Source organism: Zonotrichia leucophrys, chromosome 5 (genome assembly GCF_028769735.1).
Source record: "Zonotrichia leucophrys gambelii isolate GWCS_2022_RI chromosome 5, RI_Zleu_2.0, whole genome shotgun sequence".
Classification (NCBI taxonomy): domain Eukaryota; kingdom Metazoa; phylum Chordata; class Aves; order Passeriformes; family Passerellidae; genus Zonotrichia; species Zonotrichia leucophrys.
This window is the reverse complement of record NC_088175.1, coordinates 61,487,524-61,510,633: the sequence shown is the minus strand read 5'-3', so window position 1 is coordinate 61,510,633 and position 23,110 is coordinate 61,487,524. Positions and strand designations below refer to the sequence as shown.

General features: G+C 50.3%; 1 protein-coding gene across 2 annotated transcripts in view; it reads right to left on the bottom strand.

Annotated features, from left to right (window-relative positions):
* Positions 1–1,033: 1,033 nt before the first annotated feature.
* The window catches only part of FANCM (FA complementation group M), a 58,047-nt gene continuing 35,970 nt past the window's right edge, over positions 1,034–23,110 (bottom strand). For both annotated transcript variants that reach the window (XM_064715997.1, XM_064715998.1), the window contains exons 12-23: positions 21,550–21,707; positions 20,534–20,680; positions 9,707–11,495; positions 8,880–8,959; positions 8,711–8,779; positions 8,154–8,258; positions 6,360–6,516; positions 5,499–5,605; positions 4,029–4,526; positions 2,977–3,358; positions 2,271–2,562; positions 1,034–1,246 (exon numbers count right to left, since the gene is read on the bottom strand). In XM_064715997.1, the coding sequence (XP_064572067.1) occupies positions 1,117–1,246; positions 2,271–2,562; positions 2,977–3,358; positions 4,029–4,526; positions 5,499–5,605; positions 6,360–6,516; positions 8,154–8,258; positions 8,711–8,779; positions 8,880–8,959; positions 9,707–11,495; positions 20,534–20,680; positions 21,550–21,707 (3,914 nt within the window). In that variant the 3' untranslated portion in view covers positions 1,034–1,116. The remainder of the gene's footprint in view (positions 1,247–2,270; positions 2,563–2,976; positions 3,359–4,028; positions 4,527–5,498; positions 5,606–6,359; positions 6,517–8,153; positions 8,259–8,710; positions 8,780–8,879; positions 8,960–9,706; positions 11,496–20,533; positions 20,681–21,549; positions 21,708–23,110) is intronic.

Here is a 23,110-nt window from a genome sequence, read left to right as displayed (position 1 = left end):
AAATTGCTTTTTAATTTACTCTAGGGACAGCTTGAATTTTTACATTTCCTTAATGTAAGATAGGGAAGCTTTTTTTACTCAGAGATTACTCATCGTTGTTGTGGGGCAGCAGAATCCAGGAGCTGTCCAGGAATGGTGCCTGCAAGGCTTCATCCTCTTGGTTTGGAATCACAGAATGCTTTGGGTGGGAACCTTTAAACCCCCCCCAGTGCCACCCCTGCCATGGCAGGGACCCCTCCCACTGTCCCAGGGTGCCCCAGTGTCCAGCCTGGCCTTGGGCACTGCCAGGGATCCAGGGGCAGCCACAGCTGCTCTGGCAATTCCAGCCCAGCCAGGAATTCCCAATTCCCAATCTCCCACCCATCCCTGCCCTCTGGCACTGGGAGCCATTCCCTGGCTCCTGTCCCTCCATCCCTTGTCCCCAGTCCCTCTGCAGCTCTCCTGGAGCCCCTTCAGGCCCTGCCAGGGGCTCTGAGCTCTCCCTGGAGCCTTCTCCTCTCCAGGGGAACATTCCCAGCTCTCCCAGCCTGGCTCCAGCCCTGGAGCAGCTCCATGGGTTCCTCTGGATCTCTCCAGGGCTGGCAGCTCTGCAGGCGGGGTCTCAGCTGCGGGGGCAGTGGCTGACCCGGCTGCCCAGGCCAGCTCCCGCTCCAGGGATGGATTTCTCCCTGTTCAGGAACACGGATCGATCCCGCGCTGTTCCAGCCGGTGGCAGCAGAGGCTGCGGCGCCGGGGCTGGGCAAGGATCGGGCACCCGAGCCCGGGCAGAGGCTCCAAGGGAGGGGGCGGCGCTGCCCCGGGGCCCCCAAACCCCAGCCCTGTGCCGGGAACACGAACAGCGGCAATTCCCGCTGTGACCTGGAAACGCGGGGCTCAGTGATGGCAGGAGCTGCTGCTGGGCTCCTAAAGCTTTACTGAAGCACTCGAGCCATTATTGTGGTTTGTACAGGAATTGGGGATGGCCACCCCCCGAGCTGCGCTCTCCCCGGCCAGGGACCCTGGGGACACACGGGGCAGCGCGGCTCCCACGCCCTGAGGTTCGACAAGTGTTTATTTACATTATTTACATCCAATCCCGACCGGGTAAAGTGCAGTGCAGGGCCCGGAGCGCCGGGCTCAGCCCTTGCCCTTGGCGGGCAGGGGCTCCGGCAGCAGCTGCAGATCGAACTGGTGGCGCAGGAAGCGATGGAGCTCCTCGGCCTGGGGCCGGCTCAGCCGCGCCCCCGCCGCCAGCGCCGGCACCGAGCTGCAAGAGAGGGAACGGGAGGAGCCCCGGAGCCGGCATGGGGCGGCACCGGGAGCCCGGGACGCACTGCCCGGGATGGGGCGGCACCGGGAGCTGCTGGAGTCACCTCTGCACAGGTGCCCGAGCGTGGGCAGCAAACCTGAGCAGTGAAAACAGGGAATGCCAGAGGGAAAGAGAGCGAGGGGCAGCAGGAGGGAAGCAGAGCCCGTGTCAGGGCCCTGGGCTGCTCAGCAGGAGAGACAGGAATGTGCAAAGAGCTGAGATGGGACAGGAAAGCTCCTGGGAGAGGGTGGGAAAGGCTCTTCCTGAGCAGCGATCCCGGCAGGAAAGGTGCAGGAAGGGATGCCCTGAGCAACGATCCCGGCAGGAAAGGTGCAGGAAGGGATGCCCTGAGCAGCGATCCCGGCAGGAAAGGTGCAGGAAGGGATGCCCTGAGCAGCGATCCCAGCAGGAAAGGTGCAGGAAGGGATGCCCTGAGCAATGATCCCGGCAGGAAAGGTGCAGGAAGGGATGCCCTGAGCAGCTATCCCAGCAGGAAAGGTGCGGGAAGGGATGCCCTGAGCAGCTATCCCGGCAGGAAAGGTGCAGGAAGGGATTCCCTGAGCAGCGATCCCGGCAGGAAGGGATGCCCTGAGCAATGATCCCGGCAGGAAAGGTGCAGGAAGGGATGCCCTGAGCAATGATCCCGGCAGGAACGGTGCAGGAAGGGATTCCCTGAGCAATGATCCGGCAGGAAAGGTGCAGGAAGGGATGCCCTGAGCAATGATCCCGGCAGGAAAGGTGCAGGAAGGGATGCCCTGAGCAATGATCCCGGCAGGAAAGGTGCAGGAAGGGATGCCCTGAGCAATGATCCCGGCAGGAAAGGTGCAGGAAGGGATGCCCTGAGCAGGAAAGGTGCAGGAAGGGATGCCCTGAGCAATGATCCCGGCAGGAACGGTGCAGGAAGGCTCTCCCTGCCTCCAGGGCAGGAGCAGGAGCGCAAGGCTGGGCCCTGGAGCCCCCACCAGCCCTGTGCTGCCCTTACCTGTTGGCCACGGCTGTGATGGAGCCGAAGGAGTGGCAGAGGTTGAGGGCAGCTCCGTAGCTGAGGTTGGGAATGCTCAGGTAGAAGTTGAGGAGGTCCCGGCCGTGCCCCTCTGGCTCCGTTGGCACCTGGATGGCAGCGTCCTTCCTGTGCTCCAGCAGAGCCAGCTCCTTCAGCAGAGCTGCGGTTTGCTCCTGGCAGGAGCTGAAGAGGATCCTTATCCCAGCCTGCACCAAGGCTGAGAGCGCTCCATCGTAGTGCTGAGTCCTCTGGAAACACCGGGATGTCTCTCCTGAGGAGTGGAAGCACAGGAAAGCAAGATCTGTTATTGTCCAGTGGAATCATTTCATTGCAGGGTTTGGATTTCTGGATTAAAACAAATGTCTGTGCGTGGATAAAATTGTGCTTGCTCCTGACATGGAATCCCAGGATGGTTTGGGTTGGGGGGGACCTTAAATCCCATCCCATCCCATCCCATCCCATCCCATCCCATCCCATCCCATCCCAGGGAGGGACACCTCCCACTGTCCCAGGCTGCTCCAAGCCCCAATGTCCAACCTAGCCAGGGTTCCAGGGGCAGCCACAGCTTCCCTGGCAATTCCATCCCTCCCAGCCAGCAATTCCCAATGTCCCACCCATCCCTGCCCTCTGGCAGTGGGAGCCATTCCCTGTGCCCCTCAGGGCAGGGCGTTCTGGCAGCACCCACCTGGCCTGACCCTGTCTGTCTCCACAATCACACAGATCCTCTCGAAGATGCCCTGCAGGCGCTGCAGCCTCTGGCTCAGTTTGTTCCTGTTCCCGGGGCTCTGCAGCTCCGACTGCAGCACCCTGTCCACGGCCAGGCGGTTGCTGACGATGTAATCGCTGCTGCCCAGGGAGCAAACCTGCACCCGGAGCCCGTGCCCGGCCCGCAGGCACGACAGCACCTCCGGCCCCGAGCACATCTCGCGGCTGTCGGCCAGGATGCACAGCGAGGGGCTGCGCTCAGAGGCAACGCTGCAAATCCCAGCCCCGGCTGAGGAAGGCTTTGGGACAGCAGGAGGCGCCGAGCCTGAGCTGCTCCTGTGGGTCTTCAAAGAGCTGGACACCTGAGAATGTTGAAAATCACAGATTGTGGGAGTTTTACATCAAATCAATAAAAGGATGTTTTGCAGTACCAACACTTTCAGATTATTGACACTTTAATCCCTGTATCTGTCTCCCCAGTGAGCTGATTACCCAAGGTTTGGATGACAAAAGCAGCAGCTTTCACTGAGAAGTCCAACAAAACCTGGATGCTGTAAATCAGAGATCAGGCTGGGAAGCGTGAGAGATCAGGAACCCAACCTCAGGGAGGTGCTGAAAGCCCTGAATTCAGACAGTGACCCAGGAGTTTCTATACAAACCCAAGCCCTGAATTCAGACAGTGAACCAGGAGTTTCTATACAAACCCAAAGAATCAGTGCACACTGCTGTTCCACCATCCTCCATGACCAAGGGAGAATCTAAGGCCAGTTTTAATTTGTTCACTCCTGAAATACTCCAGGTTACCCTGGGAGTACAAAGCTTCTAGCAGCAAGGAAAGGGAGATGGTGCTGGAAATGTACAAGGCCAGGCTGGAACAACCTGCTCTATGGAAGGTGTCCCTGCCAAGGCAGGGGTGCAATGGGAAGGGCTTTAGGTCCCTCCCACCCCAAACCATTCCCTGATTCCTGACTCCTGCTGCTGCCCAGGAATTCTCTCCCACAAGGAAGCTCCCTGCTTTCCCTGGGCACTGACCTCAGCAGCAGCCTGCAGATCCGTGTTCCTGCAGCCAGAGCCAGCTGGGGGCATGGATGTGCTCCTGCCTGGCTGCTCTGGGGCTGGATCCAACATCCCAGACACGGAAGCTTCGAGGCCCAGCAGCCTCTCAGTGTCCTGCCCTCCAGCCCGAGGAGCTGTGGCTTCCCCAGCCCCGCTCCTGGGCTGTGCAGAGGGGGCTTTGGGCAGAGCCTTGGGGAGCTGCCCTGCTTCCAGGGGCCTCTCCCTGCTGGCTCCCGTCTCCTCCTCGCTGGAGTCACTCAGGACAATGATTCTGGAAGGTTTCTTCTGCCCCGGGGCCTGGCTCAGCCTCCTCCTGCGGCGGGTCAGGTACCGCTGCCTGCTGCTGCTGCCCTCCCTGGTGAGCAGAGCAAAATCCACACACTCTTCCTCCTCACTGCAGCCACTGGGAGCCTCCTCCTCCTCATCCCCCACGCAGAAACTGTCCTCAGCATAGGTCACGTCCTGCTCGGGGATCTGGGGGAAACAGAGCCAGGAAAGCTGCAGTGGTTCTGCTGCTCCTCAGCAGGAAGGCCCTTGGCTTATCCAGCCCTCCCCACACAAATACTGGGGCTGAGGGGCTTCAATCACATCCCACCCCACCCCAGCCATGGCAGGGACACCTCCCACTGTCCCAGGGTGCCCCAATGTCCAGCCTGGCCTTGGGCACTGCCAGGGATCCAGGGGCAGCCACAGCTGCTCTGGCAATTCCAGCCCAGCCAGGAATTCCCAATTCCCAATCTCCCATCCATCCCTGCCCTCTGGCACTGGGAGCCATTCCCTGGCTCCTGTCCCTCCATCCCTTGTCCCCAGTCCCTCTGCAGCTCTCCTGGAGCCCCTTCAGGCCCTGCCAGGGGCTCTGAGGTTTTCTTGGATCCTTCCTTTCTCCAGGCTGAAGGTCTGTGTTTGAACTTGTAATTTACCAAGAAAAGGCTGTAACTGCTCTGCAGAGCAGGCCAAGAACCTCCCTGTGGTCCCACAAGGGAAATCCCCAAGGAGAGGAGCCCCTGCCTTCCTGTAGGGGACACAGGATGGGCAATGCAGAATGTGATCTTATCTCCTCTGTGGGTGCTGTGGGTCACAGCCCCTGTAGGGGACACAGTATGGGCAATGCAGAATGTGATCTTATCCCCCAACGAGCTGCAGCTGGGCCCTATTACTAAAGATTAGGAGCAGGCTGGATGATAACAAGCAACAGCTGTAATCAATAAGCACAAGTGGTATAAAAGAGTGGACTGATGGGAACTGGACTCAGAGAAGTCAGAGGGCTGCTGCAAGAACCAAGAACTGTCAGTGCTTAGAGGAGCTGCCTATGAGAAAACATCGAGGAGGAATGAAACTCTGAGGCTATGGAATGCTTGCACTACAATGATAAGAGAACTCTTGATACATAAGACAACATCTAATGATAACAGAGCTGTTGTAATGTATAAGAGAACACCTCCCCACCTGGGAGAAGATGGCCGAGGGGCTGAAGTGCCTGTGCACCATCTTGTAGCGGCTGCCGAGGGCGGGGCTGCGCACGGAGCTCAGGTACACGGCCCTCATCTCGCTGTCTGCAGGGCCCGGGAGACACAGGAACTCAGGGTTAGTACTGACACAATACTCAATTCACACTCTTACACTGTGTTTTCTGTGCTCCTTCATGGTTTCCCAAAAGCCTGTATTTCCCAAAGTAAAAATCTCCAACCCTCTCCAGAAATCCCAAAGCCCAGGATTATGGACAAAGGAGGGCAGGGATGGATGGGAGATTGGGAAGGAATTCCCAGATACTGGGATGGACTTCTGAGAGCAGCTGTGGCTGCCCCTGGATCCCTGGCAGTGCCCAAGGCCAGGCTGGACACTGGGACACCCTGGGACAGTGGGAGGTGTCCCTGCCATGGCAGGGGTGGCACTGGAAGGTTTTCAATGTCCCTTCCCACCCAAACCATTATTGAATTCCAAGTGTACCCAGCCTCTGTCATGAAAGCTGCCATTCCATCCCAGAATATCCTGAGCTGGAGGGGCCCACAGGGATCATCCCAGCCCCATCCCTGCCCAGACCCCCAACAATCCCACCCTGTCCATCCCTGGCAGCGCTGCCCAAACCCCCCTGGAGCTCTGGCAGCCTCGGGCTGTGCCCATTCCCTGGGCAGTGCCAGCACCTCTGGGGAAGAGCCTTTCCCTGAGATCCATCCCAAACCTCCCCTGGCCCAGCCCAGCTGCTCCCTCAGGATGCAGGAGGTTTCCAGGCTGGCAGAGCCCTGGGTGCTGTGGCAGGAGCAGCTCCTGTGTCCCACCCCAGGGATGCTCTGGGAGCTCCCCACTCACCATTGAGGGCCTGTGTGGGTTCCCCTTCATCATCGAGGAACTGGGCCAGGGACGGGCTCAGCTCCTCCCCGGTGCCGTCGCTCTCGTCCGACGAGATGCCCTCAGCATCCAGCAGGGACAGCTCGGCCTCCTCCTGCAGGAACTGCCTGCCTGCAGCCTGCACACAGCAGCAGGGCAGTCACAGCTGCCCCCGTCAGCCAGCACTGCCCTCAGAGCTCTGCCCCAGCCACCCCGGGGCTCCACCTTGGGACGGGATCATTGCCGGGGCAGGGAATGGCACGGGCACAGTGCCCAGCTCACAGTGCCCAGCACACACAATGGGTCACTCTGTAACTTATAAATCCAGTTTTACTCATTTCCTGTGCTTTCAAAAATCCAGGTGGATTTAGGATTCCTCCAAACCCAAGTGCAGCAGGAATTTCAGACACAGACCCCACCCTGGTTTGCCCTTTTCTGCTCAGGATTTAGGACTCATCAAACAATGAATGCCTCAGATGGTGCAGCTCAGTCCAGGGAAGATGCGACACTTCCCTTGTGAGTGCAGTGCAGGAGACTTGATCCTAAATTCCATCAAAACCAGGCAACAAAACACTCCCAAGGGCGTACACAGAAACAAAAGTTAATTCAGGAAGGTGTTTTGCCCGAGATATTTTACATTAAGTTCATTTTTCTCCTGTAATTTCAGCTGTAAAGTACTAATGTAAAACATCAAATTAGCCCCAAAAATATTACGTATCTCCATGGCTCCAAGAGAATGGTTTGTTTGCCATAAAACAGATACCATAAGAGAAGTCTTAATAATGAAGATTATTGTTAAAAAATTTTAAAGTGTCCAACATATTGTGCCCTGGAGCCCTGATTATGGCAATTTCTGCCCAGTGAAACCACAGCCATAAATATTTAAGAGCTTTTTAGCTTCAGGAAGTCTGGTGCTGCCTCCCCTCCTGCCTCCATTCCTGCTGAAGTGTTAAAGATTGAGCTGAGATTTAACACTTGGGATTGAGGGACCATTGGTGCCTTAAATGTCCAGGGCTGAGGCCATCAGTGGGGATCATTCATGTGAGCAAGCAGCCCAATCCTCATGATGATAACAATAAATTTTTATTGTAGTTATTGCTGTTATATTATTATTATTATTATTATTATTATTATTATTATTATTATTATTATTATTATTATTATTGTTGTTGTTGTTGTTGTTGTTGTTGTTGTTATAATCATCATCATTATCAATAATAATTTGTTATTTTGTTTTGTTAAAAATATTTAAATATTATATATTATTATAATATAACATACAATCCCAGAATACCCTGATCTGGAAGGGGTTCACAGGGAATATAATAAAATATAATAAATACAATGTAATAAAATATAATAAATATAATATATATAATGAATATACCATAATAAATATACTATACTAATATATAATAACAAATACACAAAATATACTATAATATACTATAATATAATATAATATAATATAATATAATATAATATAATATAATATAATATAATATAATATAATATAATATAATATAATATAATATAATATAATATAATATTTTTACTATAATTTGGAATATTATTACTTTTTTTTTTTCCTTTCTGGACAGGACCCTGACTCCTCTCAGGGTATCCCTGGAGTTGCCCTCTGAGCTGCTCTCTGCTGTCACAGCTGCCACCCAGCCCTGCAGTCCCCTGTGCCCCCAGGCCCCCTGCCCAGCATTCCCAAATTCCAGCAGCTCCAAAGCTGAGCTCAGTGTCCCTGGGGGACACAGTGCCACCCACCTTGGCTGTCCCACAGCTCCTGGCACATTTGGCTCCTCCTGGCCGGGCCCTGGAGCTGCTCCTGCCCCTCTGGAAATCCCCGCTGTCCTCACTGGAGGTGTCTGACTGCAAGGGGAACACACAGAGTGAGAAGGGACCGTCCCAGGAGTCACTGAACCCCAGCCTGCCCCAGGGTGGGAAGGGACCTGAAAGCTGCTCCAGAGCCATGGGCAGGGACAGCTCCAATACCAGGGCGGGAAAATGGGATCTGGATGAAAAATCAGCTCAAATGTGCCATGAATTTGCTTTTTTTTGGTTCAAAGCTCTGTGGCAGGCAGGTTATTTCACCCTTCCTGGCTGTCAAACATCAAAGCCCCTGGATCCCTGGCAGTGTCCCAGGCCAGGCTGGACACTGGGACAGTGGGAGTGTCCCTGCCACGGCAGGGCTGGCACTGGGTGGGATTTGATGTCCCTCCAACCCAAACCGCTGTGGGATGCTGTGAAATGTGGAGACCCCGGGAGGGAACAGAAGGCAAGCAGGAGTGGGCTCCCATTATTTCTCCCCATTCTTTGCTGACCATGCTGGGAGGGCGCCGGCGTTTCCTGGTGACCCGAGCTGGCGACTCCAGGTCGCTCCCATCCATCCCCTGTGGGAACAACATCAACATCAGTGCACACAGAGTTTGTGTTTGGCTGCTTAAATTGCCATTTTGCTTCTCTTGTCTATTTTTTTCCTCTAAGACTCACATCAGGAGACTTCAAAACATTATTTTTTATCCTTTTTTTCCTCTGGAAAACAATCTCTTCCTCGCTGTCACTGCTGGGTCCTGCAGAAAACAGAATAAACAACATTCACCAGAATTGCACAGTTCCCAACACAATTTTGTTAGAGCTGAGCAATCAAACCCTGCCTCTCTCAGAAAAGCACCTCCAAAGGAGATTATTTATTGATCTACAGGGCAAATATTGTTCTCTTCAGCCTTGTTAATCAAAAGAGATAATCTCCAGCTGGGATGGACAATAAATCCTGCTTCCCTGGAGAGCCCTGGGGGGAAGTGATTTCTCCAGGCAGCACAGGCAGGAAAAGGGAAGAGAAAGCAGGACACCAAGAGAAGAAGCCATTAAAAGTTGAGCAAGAGCCAGAGTTGTGGCAGCACTTTGTGGCACAAATCCCTGTGACAGCAGTGGGGCTGCAAATGTCCCTGCCAGAGAGGGCCCAGAGCTGCCCCAGGGCTGGAGCCAGGCTGGGAGAGCTGGGAATGTTCCCCTGGAGAGGAGAAGGCTCCAGGAGAGCTGGATAGTTCCCTGGAGAGGAGAAGGCTCCAGGGAGAGCTCAGAGCCCCTGGCAGGGCCTGAAGGGGCTTCAGGAGAGCTGGAGAGGGACTGGGGACAAGGGATGGAGGGACAGGAGCCAGGGAGTGTCCCCTCATTGACCCAACTTCAGCATCTCAGCCATTACTCCTCTTCCTTCCAACCCTCCCACCTCAGCCATAAAACCAAAGTGAGGATCCAAAAGATCCTGGATCCTGTTTCCAAACCATGAAGGTCTGACTCCTGTCCCACCAAATTCCTACCTGCAGCATGGGATCCATGGAGTTTGGTGTTCTCCAGGCTTTCTGTCCTTCCTGGAGGGGAATCCAAGGCTGATCTCCCAAAGTTCTGCCTCCATGGGCTCTCTTTGACTTGATCTACAGGAGGCACCTCTGGAATTTGCTCCCTGGCATTCGAGAAGACTTCCATAGAGATTCTTTTGACAGCCTTGATATTCACACCCTTCCTGCTCGTTGGGGTCAGAAGTGCTGAAGGCACAGGTTCAGGGCGTTCCCTTCCCCTCCTGCTGCCTCCTGACTCGAGCACAGCCCCTGCAGCAGGAGCACCCCCGGCCCCTTCGCTGCCATTCCTGCCCCTGCTCAGGTGTGACAGCGGTGTGGACATGTCCCTGCTCTGCAGCCTCCTGCAGTCCCACCCTGGGGAGGTTTCCAGCCTGCAGCCATCCCTCAGGGCTGTGCTGGCACTCCCCAGGGCTCTGTTCGGCGTGGGCTCACCAGCACTCCTGCTCTCCTCAGGGCTCTCGTCCCCGCTGTCCTCGAGGGAGAAGCCCAGGTCGAAGGTGACAGAGAACAGGTCCTGGGAGCAGTCGTAGGGATCATCCTGCTCCAGGGCCACTGCTGCTGTCCCCATGGGCTCCCTGCGGGGCTGGGTGGGGCTCACACGGGGCAGGTCCCTGCCTGGCTGCCCCTCTGCCCCAGGGATGGTCCCAGCTGGAGGCTCAGTGCTCACGGGGCTGCCCTCGCCCGTGTCCTCACCAGCCTCATCCTCAAACAAATGCAGACTCTGCTCCTCACCAGGAACTGCCAGGGCAGCCTCTGCTGTGTCCTTGGGAAGGAAAGGCTCCTTTGCAGGGCCGTTTGCCAGGGGCTGGTCCCTGCTGGGAGCGTTGTTTGGGATTTCAGGGAATTCCTCGCCGTCGAACAGGCCATCAAAGCTGTCATTCCAGAGCTGCTCCTCTTCAACAGCAGCAGCCTTGGCAGATGACACGGTTTTGGACAAATGGGGACTTCTTGAGGCACAGAGTTCCCTGGGAAGTGTTGCTTTGGGATTCACCAGGAGCAGCAGGGAAGGATCAGGTTTTGGGGACGTGGGGGAGACGCTGTCCTGCAGTGCCTCTGAGCGACCATCAGGGAGAACTTCTGGAGAAGATCTTGTTCCCTCCTCTCTCATCAGGCTCTCCAAACCCTCCAGTTCATCCCCAGAGGGAGGGGACTGTGACAAAAGCCTTTGCACCTGGGAAAATGTTTGTTCCAGCCCCGGGGGCTCCTGGGGCGGCCCTGGCAGGGTGAAGGAATCCCTGCAGGATTCAGGGAGATAGAACAGGTCTGAGGCCACGGGGGAGGTCTCGTACCCTGAGTCCCTGTGGATCCTCCCCAGGGCCCCACAGGCCTCACCTGCAGGGCTGTTCTGTGCTGCTGGACTGGCAGGGCCTTCAGAGCTGTCACTGCTGTCACACAGGTCAATAAATGCATTTAAATCAAATGTCACCTCCATCCCCTCGTCCTTGTCACTGCCTGGGTGAGAGGGTCCAGGCACAGCAAGCCTCGTTCCTGAGGTAGGGGCAGGGGGATCCTGAGGCACCACAGGCACTTCCTCACTGAGCCCAGGGGCTCTTCTGGGAGCCTTGGCTTTGGTTCTTTTAAAGGTGGCAAAGAACTCACTCTCGTCGTCACCTGCATCAGGAGGGAATGGTTTGGGTTTGGATCTTGCCAGGTCTTTCCTGGAGCAGCGAGCTCTCCTTTTGTTCCCTGGAATGTTCACATCTTCCATCCTGAGGTGAGGCTGGAGCTCCTGCTCATAGCTGCAGTCTCCCTGGGGACACAGGGCACAGGTTACCAGAGGCACACCCAGGGCTGTTCCCAACAGGGATGAGGGTTTGGCTCTCCTGCACAACTTCCCACAGACTCTGAATCAACTTCTCATGATATATATCTGCTGTTCAAAAGGCAACCATCCCTGTTAAACATGCACAGTGGACCTGGACATGGAGGATCTGAACAGAACAATTATTTTTTGGCAGTTCTGGCAGATGAATCCCTGGATTCCTCAATCACTGAAATTACACGAGGTACCTTTAGAGAGGGTCAGAAAAATTACTTTATAATTAGAGATTGGCTTGTCTGAAGATATTTCTGGAAGCAAGATCCAAAGCTACCTTGCAGGAATTTGAAGACTGATCCCTGACAGAGCTGGGGATCCTGCAGCACGCAAAGCAAACTGTGCACTATTAACAGATTTTGTCATTAATCATCATCATCATCATCATTTCAACACCAATTTCACACAGATGCTGATGCTTAAACCATCCATTCGTAAAGATATCCAAAGAAACTCCAAGTCTGGATTTTTTAACTAAAGGTGCCTTAGGAGAAGGCTTAATAAAAACAGTGAGGAAAAGAATTGTCACAAGAGGGCTTTAGGACGATTTTGATCTGGCAGGTTGTAAATAATTTGTTTACCTCAAGCCTGGCCAGAACACAGACTCAAAACACGGAATTCTTTGTGTGAAAAGCAAGAGGAACTGCAGCCCTGGTTCCAGTTCAGTGCCCAGGTGTCACCTGAGCAGAGGAGCACTGCAGTGACAACAACGGGGCTGATAAGGGTCTGTTCGGGTTTATCTCAGGAGCAGCTGCCCCCTGCACAAGGGCTCAATTCAAGCATTTCAGCGTTACACAAACAAGACAGAAATTAAATGGATTAAGGATTAATTAGCTGCCAGACCACTGAACATGAGTGAAACAGGAGGAGGTGCTGTCCTTGTTCAGCCCACACAGTTCTGAGAGTGCAGCGCTGATCAGGCTTGGTCTAATATTGTCCTGCAACGCAAAAATCAACCAAAGTACAACCCCAAAACCTACAAACCCAGAATTAACCAAAGTACAACCCCAAAACCTACAAACCCAGAATTAACCAAAGTACAACTCCAAAACCTACAAACCTCCAACTCAAACAACCCCAAAACCTACAAACCCAAACCAAATCAAACTACAACCACCAAAACCTACAAACCCAGAATTAACCGAAATACAACCCCAAAACCTACAAACCCAAAATCAACCAAAGTACAATCCCAAAACCTAAAAACCTCCAACTCAAACAACCCCAAAACCTACAAACCCAAACCCAATCAAATTGCAACCACCAAAACCTACAAACCCAGAATTAACCAAAGTACAACCCCAAAACCTACAAACCCAAAATGAACCAAAGTACAATCCCAAAACCTAAAAACCTCCAACTCAAACAACCCCAAAACCTACAAACCCAAACCAAATCAAACCCCACCCTACAAACCCAGAATTAACCAAAGTACAGCCCCAAAAACTACAAACCCAATCAAACTACAATCTCCAAACCCCACTAACTCAAAACTAATCAAATTACAATCTCCAAAGCTCTCAAATCCCAAACCCATCAAACGACAAACCTCAAACCTACAAACCACAAACTCATCAAACTACAGCCTCCAAAACTCAAACTACAAGCTCCAAAACCTCCAAACTCCAACTCCCAAACCCAATCAAAATACAACCCCTAAATGCTACAAACCCAAACCCAATCAAACTACAACCTCCAAAACCTCCAAACCCCAATGAAACTACAATCCCCAAGCCCAATCCAAGTACAACCCCCTAAACCTACAAACCCCAAACCCAAACTAAACCCCCAAAACCAATCAAAATATAACTCTCAAAACCTACAAATTCAAAACTACTCCAATACAACCCCTAAAACCTACAAATGCAAACCCACTCAAATACAACCCCCAAAACCTTCAAACCCAAAACTGAAACTAAACCCCTAAAACCAATCGAAATACAACCCCCAACACCTACAAACCCAAAACCACTCTAACACAACCCCCAAACCCTACAAATTCAAAACCATTCAAATACAACCCCTAAAACCTACAAACCCCAAACCCAAACTAAACCCCCAAAACCAATCAAAATACAGCCCCCAAACCCTACAAATTCAAAACTATTCAAATACAACCCCTAAAACCATTCAAATGAAACCCCAAACTCAAACTAAACCCCCCAAACCAATCAAAATACAGCCCCCAAAACCTACAAACCCAAAACCACTCTAACACAACCCCCAAACCCTACAAATTCAAACCTACTCAAATACAACCTCAATACCTACAGATTCAAAACCATTCAAATACAACCCCTAAAACCCACAAATCCCAAACTAATGGAATTGCCAGAGCAGCTGTGGCTGCCCCTGGATCCCTGGCAGTGCCCAAGGCCAGGCTGGACATTGGGGCACCCTGGGACAGTGGAAGTGTCCCTGCCATGGCAGGGGTGGATGGGATGGGATTTAAGGTCCTTTCCCAGCCGAACCTTTCTGGGACTGTGGGATCCCAGCACAGGCAGCAGGATCAGTGAGGAATTTCCCAGGAATGTCCCCCCAGAGCCCTGGGTGCTGAGAGAGGAGCTCAGCCCTGCTGGAGCCTGGCAGTGCTGCTGGGGCCAGGGACAGCCCAGAGCCAAATTTAGCATCCAGGGCAGAGCTGGCTGACCTGCTTTGGGCTCAGGCCTTGTGTAACTGCCCCACTTCCACCCAAACACTTTCTCCTGCACAAAACACCCTGTCCCAGCCAGGCCACCCCGTGCTGGGACACTGAAAGGGCCCTTCTGGGATTAGCATGGGTTGGCCTGAACGTGCACAAATGGGGAACCTTAAATTACCTGCCCAGCTCCCCTCTAACCCAGAGCTGCAGGGTGTACCAGCTCCTCAGAAAATAGGTCAGGAGCAGGAAAACAGCTCTGGGATTATTGGACTCAATCAATGAGCCTGCCTGCACTCACTGATTCCCTTTAAAAAACAAAATATGCTTTAGCAGAGAGAATAGGAAGAGAAAATGAAAATCCTAATACTAAATATAAAATGATAATAATATATTAATATAATAATATTTTATATAGTATATACCATATTATATTATTATAGATAATATGATGATATGATATGATATATTATAATACTGTTTATAGTATATTATATATTATATAATATATATTACATTATATTATTATAACTAATGATAATATTATTATAACTATAGAGTTATAAAGCTATATATAGCTATATAACTATAACTATATAGTTATTACAATAATCATAATATTATCTTATATTATAGTAATAATATTATATAAGTTATCAAATTATTTATTTTTCTGAATTGTAATCGTATAGATTATAATAAAATGTGATTATATTAATATTATATAGTATTATATTATATATATATATTAATAGTATAAACTATAATATTATGTTATTATATTAATATTATATATTTTTTAATTAATTTTGAGATGTAAATAGATGTGTAAGAATACCCATTCTGGTTCCCCATATATAAATTTATTGCATCAAGTACCAAAATTGCAATTACCCTCTCTCTCCTCTTGAACTGCTTTGGATGCACATTTTCTAACAAGATTCCTCTGCCTGATGAAAACCTGGTGATGCTGTTTGAAAAGTCAGGATAAACCCATAGACAGCTACAATGTGGATTTCTAACAAGTAAAGCCTGCGTGAAACCCTGCAGAATTGCCCTTTGTGTGCTCTGGCCAAGCAGAAGCTGCTCCTCACCCAAACCCTCTCCATCCCCTCTTGAACAGCTTTAGGCTCCTTTCCAACCCAGACCTCCCTGTGACTCCAGGAGTTTGTTCTGAATGTTTCCCACCATCTCCCAGCCCTGCTGCCCTGCTGGTCCCTGCCCACAGTCCTGGTGCCCTGTGCGTGCCCTGCTGCCCTCCCTGAGCTCGGCCTTCGCTCACCAGCCCTGCCAGGAGCTGCAATCCCTCCCTGCCCCAGCACTGCAGGGAAAAAGCACTGTCAAAACCTTGGCTTTGGAGGTGTAACTGTATTACAGGAGATGATCTTTAACAATTTATTTAGTTGGGTCATGGAAGGAGCCTGAGGGACACAGAAACCCCAATTTCCTTCTACCAAACTGAGATAATTCTCTCCCTAATGGCATCACATTAGTGATGGATCTGCTCATTCTCTTGGGTTTTGCTTTCTGCTACCCAATAAAAACAGCCTTAGATCCCTAAAAAGAAGGATGGTTACAAAGCCCAGGGTATGAGCCCTGGTAAATACGGGAGCAGGATCAATAAAGAGGCTGAAGAGTGAATGTTCAAGAACATCAGGAAATAAATGAGGGTGCCCAGAGAAGCTGTGGAAGTGCCCAGGGCCAGGCTGGACAGGGCAGAGCAGCCTGGGGCAGTGGGAGGTGTCCCTGCCATGGCACGGGGTGGGATTTAGGGTCCCTCCAACCCAAACCATTCCAGGATTCCATCAGAACAATCCCATTTAGTGAGAACACGCCCTGCCCCTGCTCTCTTTGTGCCACTGGCATGGCAGAGCTGGAAGCTGAGGGCAGGGATCCATGGAGTGGCTGGGGTTGGACCATCCCAAATCCCTGTGACTCCTCTGTTCTCTCTGGGAGCACAACCCCAGCCCCAGGAAAAGCACCCAGCACCTGCAGTTCCAGGTCTAAACAACCCAGCCCTGGTCTCAGTTAATGCCTGAATTTAGAAAATTTGGCAACAAGGTCAGAAGAAGCAACTCAAAGGAACTACCTGAATTGGAGAGCTGAGATTTTGGGGCTCCCTGGCACCTCACCCTCCAAAACCAGCCCAAACCCTTCCACCTTCTCTGGAAGCAGAAGTTTTGACACATCTCAGAAGAGGATTTTAATCAGAGAGAACTTAAGTGCTATGAGAACGTAAAAAACCCAGATAAAACCATTTCATTGCCCTTATCTGAACCATTTTTAACTTTTCATTCAGGGTGTCCTGAGAAAAAAGGTCCAGCTGGCTGAAAACACCAAATTTTCCCCCAAAACACATCTGATTTAAAACTCCAAAGGTTTGGGAAGCCTTTTCAGGTTCACTGGGATTGCAGAGTGTCCTGGGAATGTTTTCCCTGCTGGCAGAGGATCCCCTGAGGCAGCCCCAGCCACATTATAAATGACAGCTGAAATTAAATAAAATAAATTTCAATAAAATCCCAGAGCTGAAATTTGAATAAAATTTAATTAAATTTAAATAAAATTCCAGAGCCAGCAGCTCCAGGGTCATCCCAGGGTTAGGAGATCTGTCCCTCCCAAGGTGTGTGAGGTCAGAGGATGAAAAACTGAGTCAATCCCAAAGATTTTGGGATTTATTTTGTTTTTCTTGTGAAAAGCTGTGAGTTCCCACTGCCAGCTTGGAAATGGGAAAGCTCCAGAGTGACCCTCCCATCTGGACACTAAAATGAATCATTCCTCCTTCTCTCCTAAGGAAAAACAAAGCACTGGCACTTCCCTCTCCCTGAGGAACCTGGACAAATATCATCCCCCCTCCAAGCATCACTCTGCCCAGCCTTATTTCCAAATAGCACCATTTAATTTGCAAAAAATGCTTCAAAGAGATGGAATAATTTTGCAGAAGGACAACTTGATTTGTTCCCATCCTGCACCAAAAATCCCCCTGGGAGTAAATCCCCCATCTGCCCCACAGGCGTTGCTGTAGCAATAAAGCCCCTGGGGCATTAAAGGCTTTGCTGGATGTGCCTTTTCCAGGGGTCACATCTGGGCCTTCTTTGACTTTTTTATTTTCTTTTGACTGGGCCAACTTCTTTTAAGAGATTTTAAGAGCATATAAAACCTTTTTTTTCCCCCCAACCATTTTCACATCATCTATTAAAAAAAAAAGCCTTTAAATTAACTTTTTTTAAGCTATTATACAAAATATAAATAATAATATAAAATACAAATTTCTTGAATCACTGAATGAGTACAAGGAAAAACATCAGTGAATTTCTTCTCTAACAGAAAATACCCAAAAAGCCACACAAATTATTCTTGTGCTGGCTTTTATTGTCATGACAAATCTCTGAATGAAATTCTGCCCAAGAAATAATTGAGCAGAAATTTCCAGATCATTTCGTTATTCACAGTAAAATAATGATTGGCCTGATTTTACGTTTCATCTCCCAGTAAGAAAATCATCAATAAAACTGTGCTTTGAGGTTCCCTCTCTTGGGTATTTAAGGAAAGAGCTGTGACCTGTATTGGTGTTAAACCCCTCTGTTAATTAAGCACCGTAAACGAACGTCACAGATCAGTTGGGTGTAATTAGCCATGCAATATTTATAGCAGGAACCTGATGCACAGCACATCCATGCAAACCCTTCCATCAGAGGACCATGGAAGGGTTGGAAAGGACCTTAAACCCCACCCAGTGCCACTCCTGGGACACCTCCCACTGTCCCAGGGTGCCCCAATGTCCAGCCTGGCCTTGGGCACTGCCAGGGATCCAGGGGCAGCCACAGCTGCTCTGGCAATTCCAGCCCAGCCAGGAATTCCCAATTCCCAATCTCCCACCCATCCCTGCCCTCTGGCACTGGGAGCCATTCCCTGGCTCCTGTCCCTCCATCCCTTGTCCCCAGTCCCTCTGCAGCTCTCCTGGAGCCCCTTCAGGCCCTGCCAGGAGCTCTGAGCTCTCCCAGGACCTTTCTCTCCTCCAGGGGAACATTTTGAATTCCAGTGGGAACATCCCCAGCCTTGGGAGCACTGTCAGTGCCTCCCAGGAGGGCAGGGATGACTTCAGGGAATGTCACTGAACCTTCCAGACAAGAGCTCAGTGTCAGAGCAGCCTGATCACATCAGATCCCATCAGATCAGGGCACTGCTGCCTCTTCCCCTTTTGTGGAACACTTTTGGTGTCCCTGGACTGGCACCAGCTGGTTCAGTGTAAGAAGGAGCCCAGGAAGCTCTGGAGTTAATTTAAAACCCTGGTGCCAGTGCTGAGTCCAGCCCTGCCAGCGCTTTGCTTCGCCCTGGGAGGCTCCAAAGGGTGAGTGTCACCTTGTGTCACCTCCTGTGCTCTGGGGCACCCTGGGCACACCAGGGACACCCTGGGAGGAAGGTGAGGAACGAGGAAGCTCCACAGCTGCACCTCTGCCTGCTGGCACAAATGGAGCAGGCTGGAGGCCAACCCAGCTGGGGCTCACCCCAGACAAAAGGAGGCTCAGGGGGCACCTGCTGATTCTGGAACCATTTCCCTCCTCCTGACATCTCAAGCTGCGCCAAGGGAAATTCAGGTTGGATATCAGGGAAAAGTTATTTACAGAAAGGGTGATAAAGTTCTGGAATGGCTGTGCAGGGAGGTGGTGCAGTCCCCATGCCTGGGTGTGTTTAACAAAGCCTGGATGTGGCACTGGGTGCCAGGGCTGAGCTGAGCTGTTGGGGCTGGGCTGGACTCGATGGTCTTGGAGGTCTCTCCCAACCTTGGCATTCTGTGATTCTGGGAGTTTGGGGGAAATTTGGGAATTCCCAGGAACTGGGGAGGTGCTGGAGTCACCATGCCTGGATGTGGCACTGGGTGCCAGGGTTCAGTTGGGGCGCTGGGGCTGGGTTGGACTCCATGACCTTGAAGGTCTCTCCCAACCTGGGCATTCTGTGAATTCTGTGCCATCCCTGCCCTCTCCCCCTGCAGTGTGTCCCTGACCCCAGCTGGGGACAGGCACTGTCAGAGTGTGGGAAATGGATTTGGAAAAATTCTCCAAGCCTGACAGAAGGCTCACACAGTGTACATCTGTATACAAACCTTGAAATAAGAAATGCTGGCTTAAAAATACCATAGAATAAAACAGAAACTGCTGAAAAAAATTAAACTAGAAACAAGTTTCAAAGGATAGCATTACAAATAAGACTAAATACCTTAGAGACATAGAACTATGAAAAATGCATTATAGTAAGACCTACAAAGAGTAATTTTAGACAATTAACTTTAAGGCATTTACAATATAGTGTAGCTACAGCTGATAGGCCAAGAAACACTTAGAGTGTATTGTAATTAAGAAAGAGTTGACTTATAATTGTGATAGCATGAATTATAACATCTGTATTGTCTCACTCTTCTGATGAGACTGAAAATAAAAGTTTTTAAAACACCTCAGTTGCCCCATCTCTGGGTCAGAAAAAGGTATAACCCAACACCAGAGGAGTCAGGAATGTCTCTGGTGGGATGGAGAAGCTTTTCTGAGCTGGCCAGGTCGGATCACAGCCTCCCTCTCACACCCCAGGAGCACAACCACAATGTCTCCATTCTCCTCCTTGATTAGCCCCGGTATTATTCAGGAAACTCTGGCAGCTTAGCAACAGCTTCTGATGACCTAAAAAACCTCCACGTGCTGAAAGGCAACATTTGGGGAGCTCAGCTGGAGGGAAACATAAGGTGGTGAACCACTGAAGCCTCCATCCACCTCTGCACCCCCTTCCTTGTGCCTTCCAGAAGGATTTCTGTATCCATCCCTGTCAGAAAACAAAATTCCCATCTCCCAAACAGTTCCCATCCATGTTTGTTTGGCTTAGCTCCTCTTATCCCTTAATTCTTAGGAACAATTGGCTTTTTAGTTCATAAAAACAAGCTCAAAAAGCCTAAAATAAATCCCCTAAAACAGGCCATGGGCTCCTGCATGACTTTTCTGTCAGCTTTTGATGTACACACAATGCCAAACTCTTCCCAAATCCTGGAACAGCTCTGATATCACTCGTAGTGGCTTTGCTCCTTGGCATTTGGAGCTCCTGTATTTCATGTCATTCTGTCACAAACTGATACTGGAATCCACTCAGAAAAAACTGATTTAAGGGTGGGTTTTTTCCCCTTTTTTAAATAGTTTCTGTGGAAAAGATTAGGAATCACAGCACAGCAGTGAGAGACATTTTTAAACCAGATTAAATACACATAATTCTTTTCACAATTACTGTTTTTTTTTAAATTTTTCATTATTTTTAAACTATTCTAACAGTGCATTCAGCCCCTGGGCAGGTTTCTTACCTGCTGGTGCCTCATCAGCTCCATCATGTCCATGGCCCTGATGAAGAGGTGACAACGATCCGAGTGATCCACCAGGGATGTGGGCAAAGGCTGATTCTGCCAAACGCTCCACTCAGTCAGGGAGAGCTCCCGAGCTGCCCCCTCCTTCTGCAGGGGAAATTGGGATGGGAAAGGACATTTTCAGCAGGGAATACTTTGCTAAACCTCGCTGTCAGGGACAATTGTCACAGAAACTTTTATGAAAAATCTTTTCCTTAGGATTTCTCCTCCTGAGGAGCTGAGAGGCCTCAGGAACAAAATGTAAACATTGATTATCTGCTGCTGTGGGATGCAACAGGTGCATCTGGGATTGGTCTCATGTGGTTGTTTCTAATTAATGGCCAATCACAGTCAGCTGGCTCGGACAGAGAGCTGAGCCACAAACCTTTGTTATCATTCTTTCAGATTCTATTCTTAGCTTAGCTAGCCTTCTGGTGAAACCTTTTCTTCTATTCTTTTAGTATAGTTTTAATGTAATATATATCATAAAATAATCAATCAAGCCTTCTGAAACATGGAGTCAGATGCTCGTCTCTTCCCCAATCCAAGAACCCCTGTGAACACCAGCACAACAATAAATACAGAAATGCACAGAAGGATTTAAACATCTGGTCTGAAGTAAAACCATCAGGAACAGCCTGGGCTACGGGAAGGTGCCCAGGAGTCCCTGCCCAGGGCAGGGGGTGGAATGAGATGGGTTTAAGATCCCTTTAAACCCAAACCATCCTGCATGGAATTCTTAAAAACAGGAGCAGAACTTAATGTCTCAGAACTGCAACTTAACTAATATAATTTTAATTTATCGACCCAACTTTTTACTTACAGACCCAACCTCAAGGACCCATTTCAAACATCCAATTTTTAAATTCTTAACCTCAAAAACCCACATATAAAACTCAAAAAGGCATTTTTATAACAGATCCAGAGTTAAGGCTGGCATTTCCAGCATCCTTCAGGCCTCATTGCATGGAACTCACTGGTGTTTCCTCCAGGTTTTCCAAGGTTTCAAACTGAACTCGAGGTAACACTGGTTCCTTTATCCCATCACTTTCCTTAATCCTGTAGAGCCTGTCCCATATTTCAAACTCCTCGGGGGACAAGGACCAGCTCTCGTGGGAGTTTGTTTGCTTTTGGCCTGTGGGGGGAAAAACAACAACAGGAAAATGTTACCTGCTGTAGGAAAAGGGATGCACAGAATGAAAGAACTCGGTGTGGTACCAGGGACAAAAAATAAAATCTTCTCTGAGCCACAACCAAGAGCAGATGCAGAGAATCTGAATCCAGGGACAAGCATCCAAAGAGTGTTAATGTTTTATAAGGATAAATATCATTAAACAGCTGGTTTGGGGCAGGGCATCACATAAAAATAGAGAAAGATATAAATCACTATCCCAAATAATGCCAAATCCCTTCAACAGCCCTGGCTGGGAAGTGATTGCAAAGAACCAGAGCTGAGAATGGGATTGTGGTCAGGCCAGATGTGTGAAGCTGGGAGAAAAACAATGAAGGTATTTGCCAGGATCTGGGGTGGATCTGCAGCCCAGGCTCTTTTGGGAGTTAATGCCACAGAGGAGGAATCAGGATCTCTCAGTCCTCTCAAGGTCCAGCTGCCAGGGGCTGTGTCTGCACAGAGCAAACCCTGAGTCCTGCTCACGTCCTGCTCAGGAGAACCTGGAAAAATGAACCAATTCTGATGTTCCTAAGGCATCACTAAAACATCCCAGAAGATCAACACTGCCATGGAGTATTTCTGACTCAAGTGTGGATGGCACTTTCCTGAAGAGATAACACCCAGTCCAAGGAGCTGGCAGGAGAGGAAAAAAGAGACCTGAAGGAAAAGGAAATAAGAACAATTCTCAGAGAAGAATTTGGAATCAGGGAACGTTGAGTGGGAAGGTGATGCCTCAGGTTTAGCTTTTCTATGTTTCACATTCTCTGCTGCTTTAGTGTGGGGTCTGGGCTCTCATCAGGGATGGTGAGCTCTGTGCACAGAGCAGGGAGACAAAACAATTCCTGCTCCAGCTGGGCACCAAGGACAAATGACCCAAATCTCAGCCCCAGAGCACAAACCCCGTGGGCTGGAGAGAGAAAAACAAGCAGGGTGGGACTGCCTGGGCTAAAGCTGGGATGGGACAATGAACTGCAAGGTGCAAATGGAGCAGAACTGATCCCAGGGACAGAGCCCGTGCCCGGCCGTGCATTTTGGGGCCATTTTGGTTGATCTTGGGTGCAGCCCTGGCTGGGCTCTGGTGCTGCCCAAGGTGGATCCATGGAGGAGATGCTTTGAATAAATCCCTGCTTTATTCTGGAGCTCCATCCAGCCCCTGCTCTAGGGCAGCCTCATCAGAGGGACCCACAGGGATCACAGAATCAGGAATATCCTGAGTGGGAAGGGACCCACAGGGATCACAGAATCAGGAATGTCCTGAGTGGGAAGGGACCCACAGGGATCACAGAATCAGGAATATCCTGGGTGGGAAGGGACCCACAGGGATCACAGAATCAGGAATATCCTGGGTGGGAAGGGACCCACAAAGA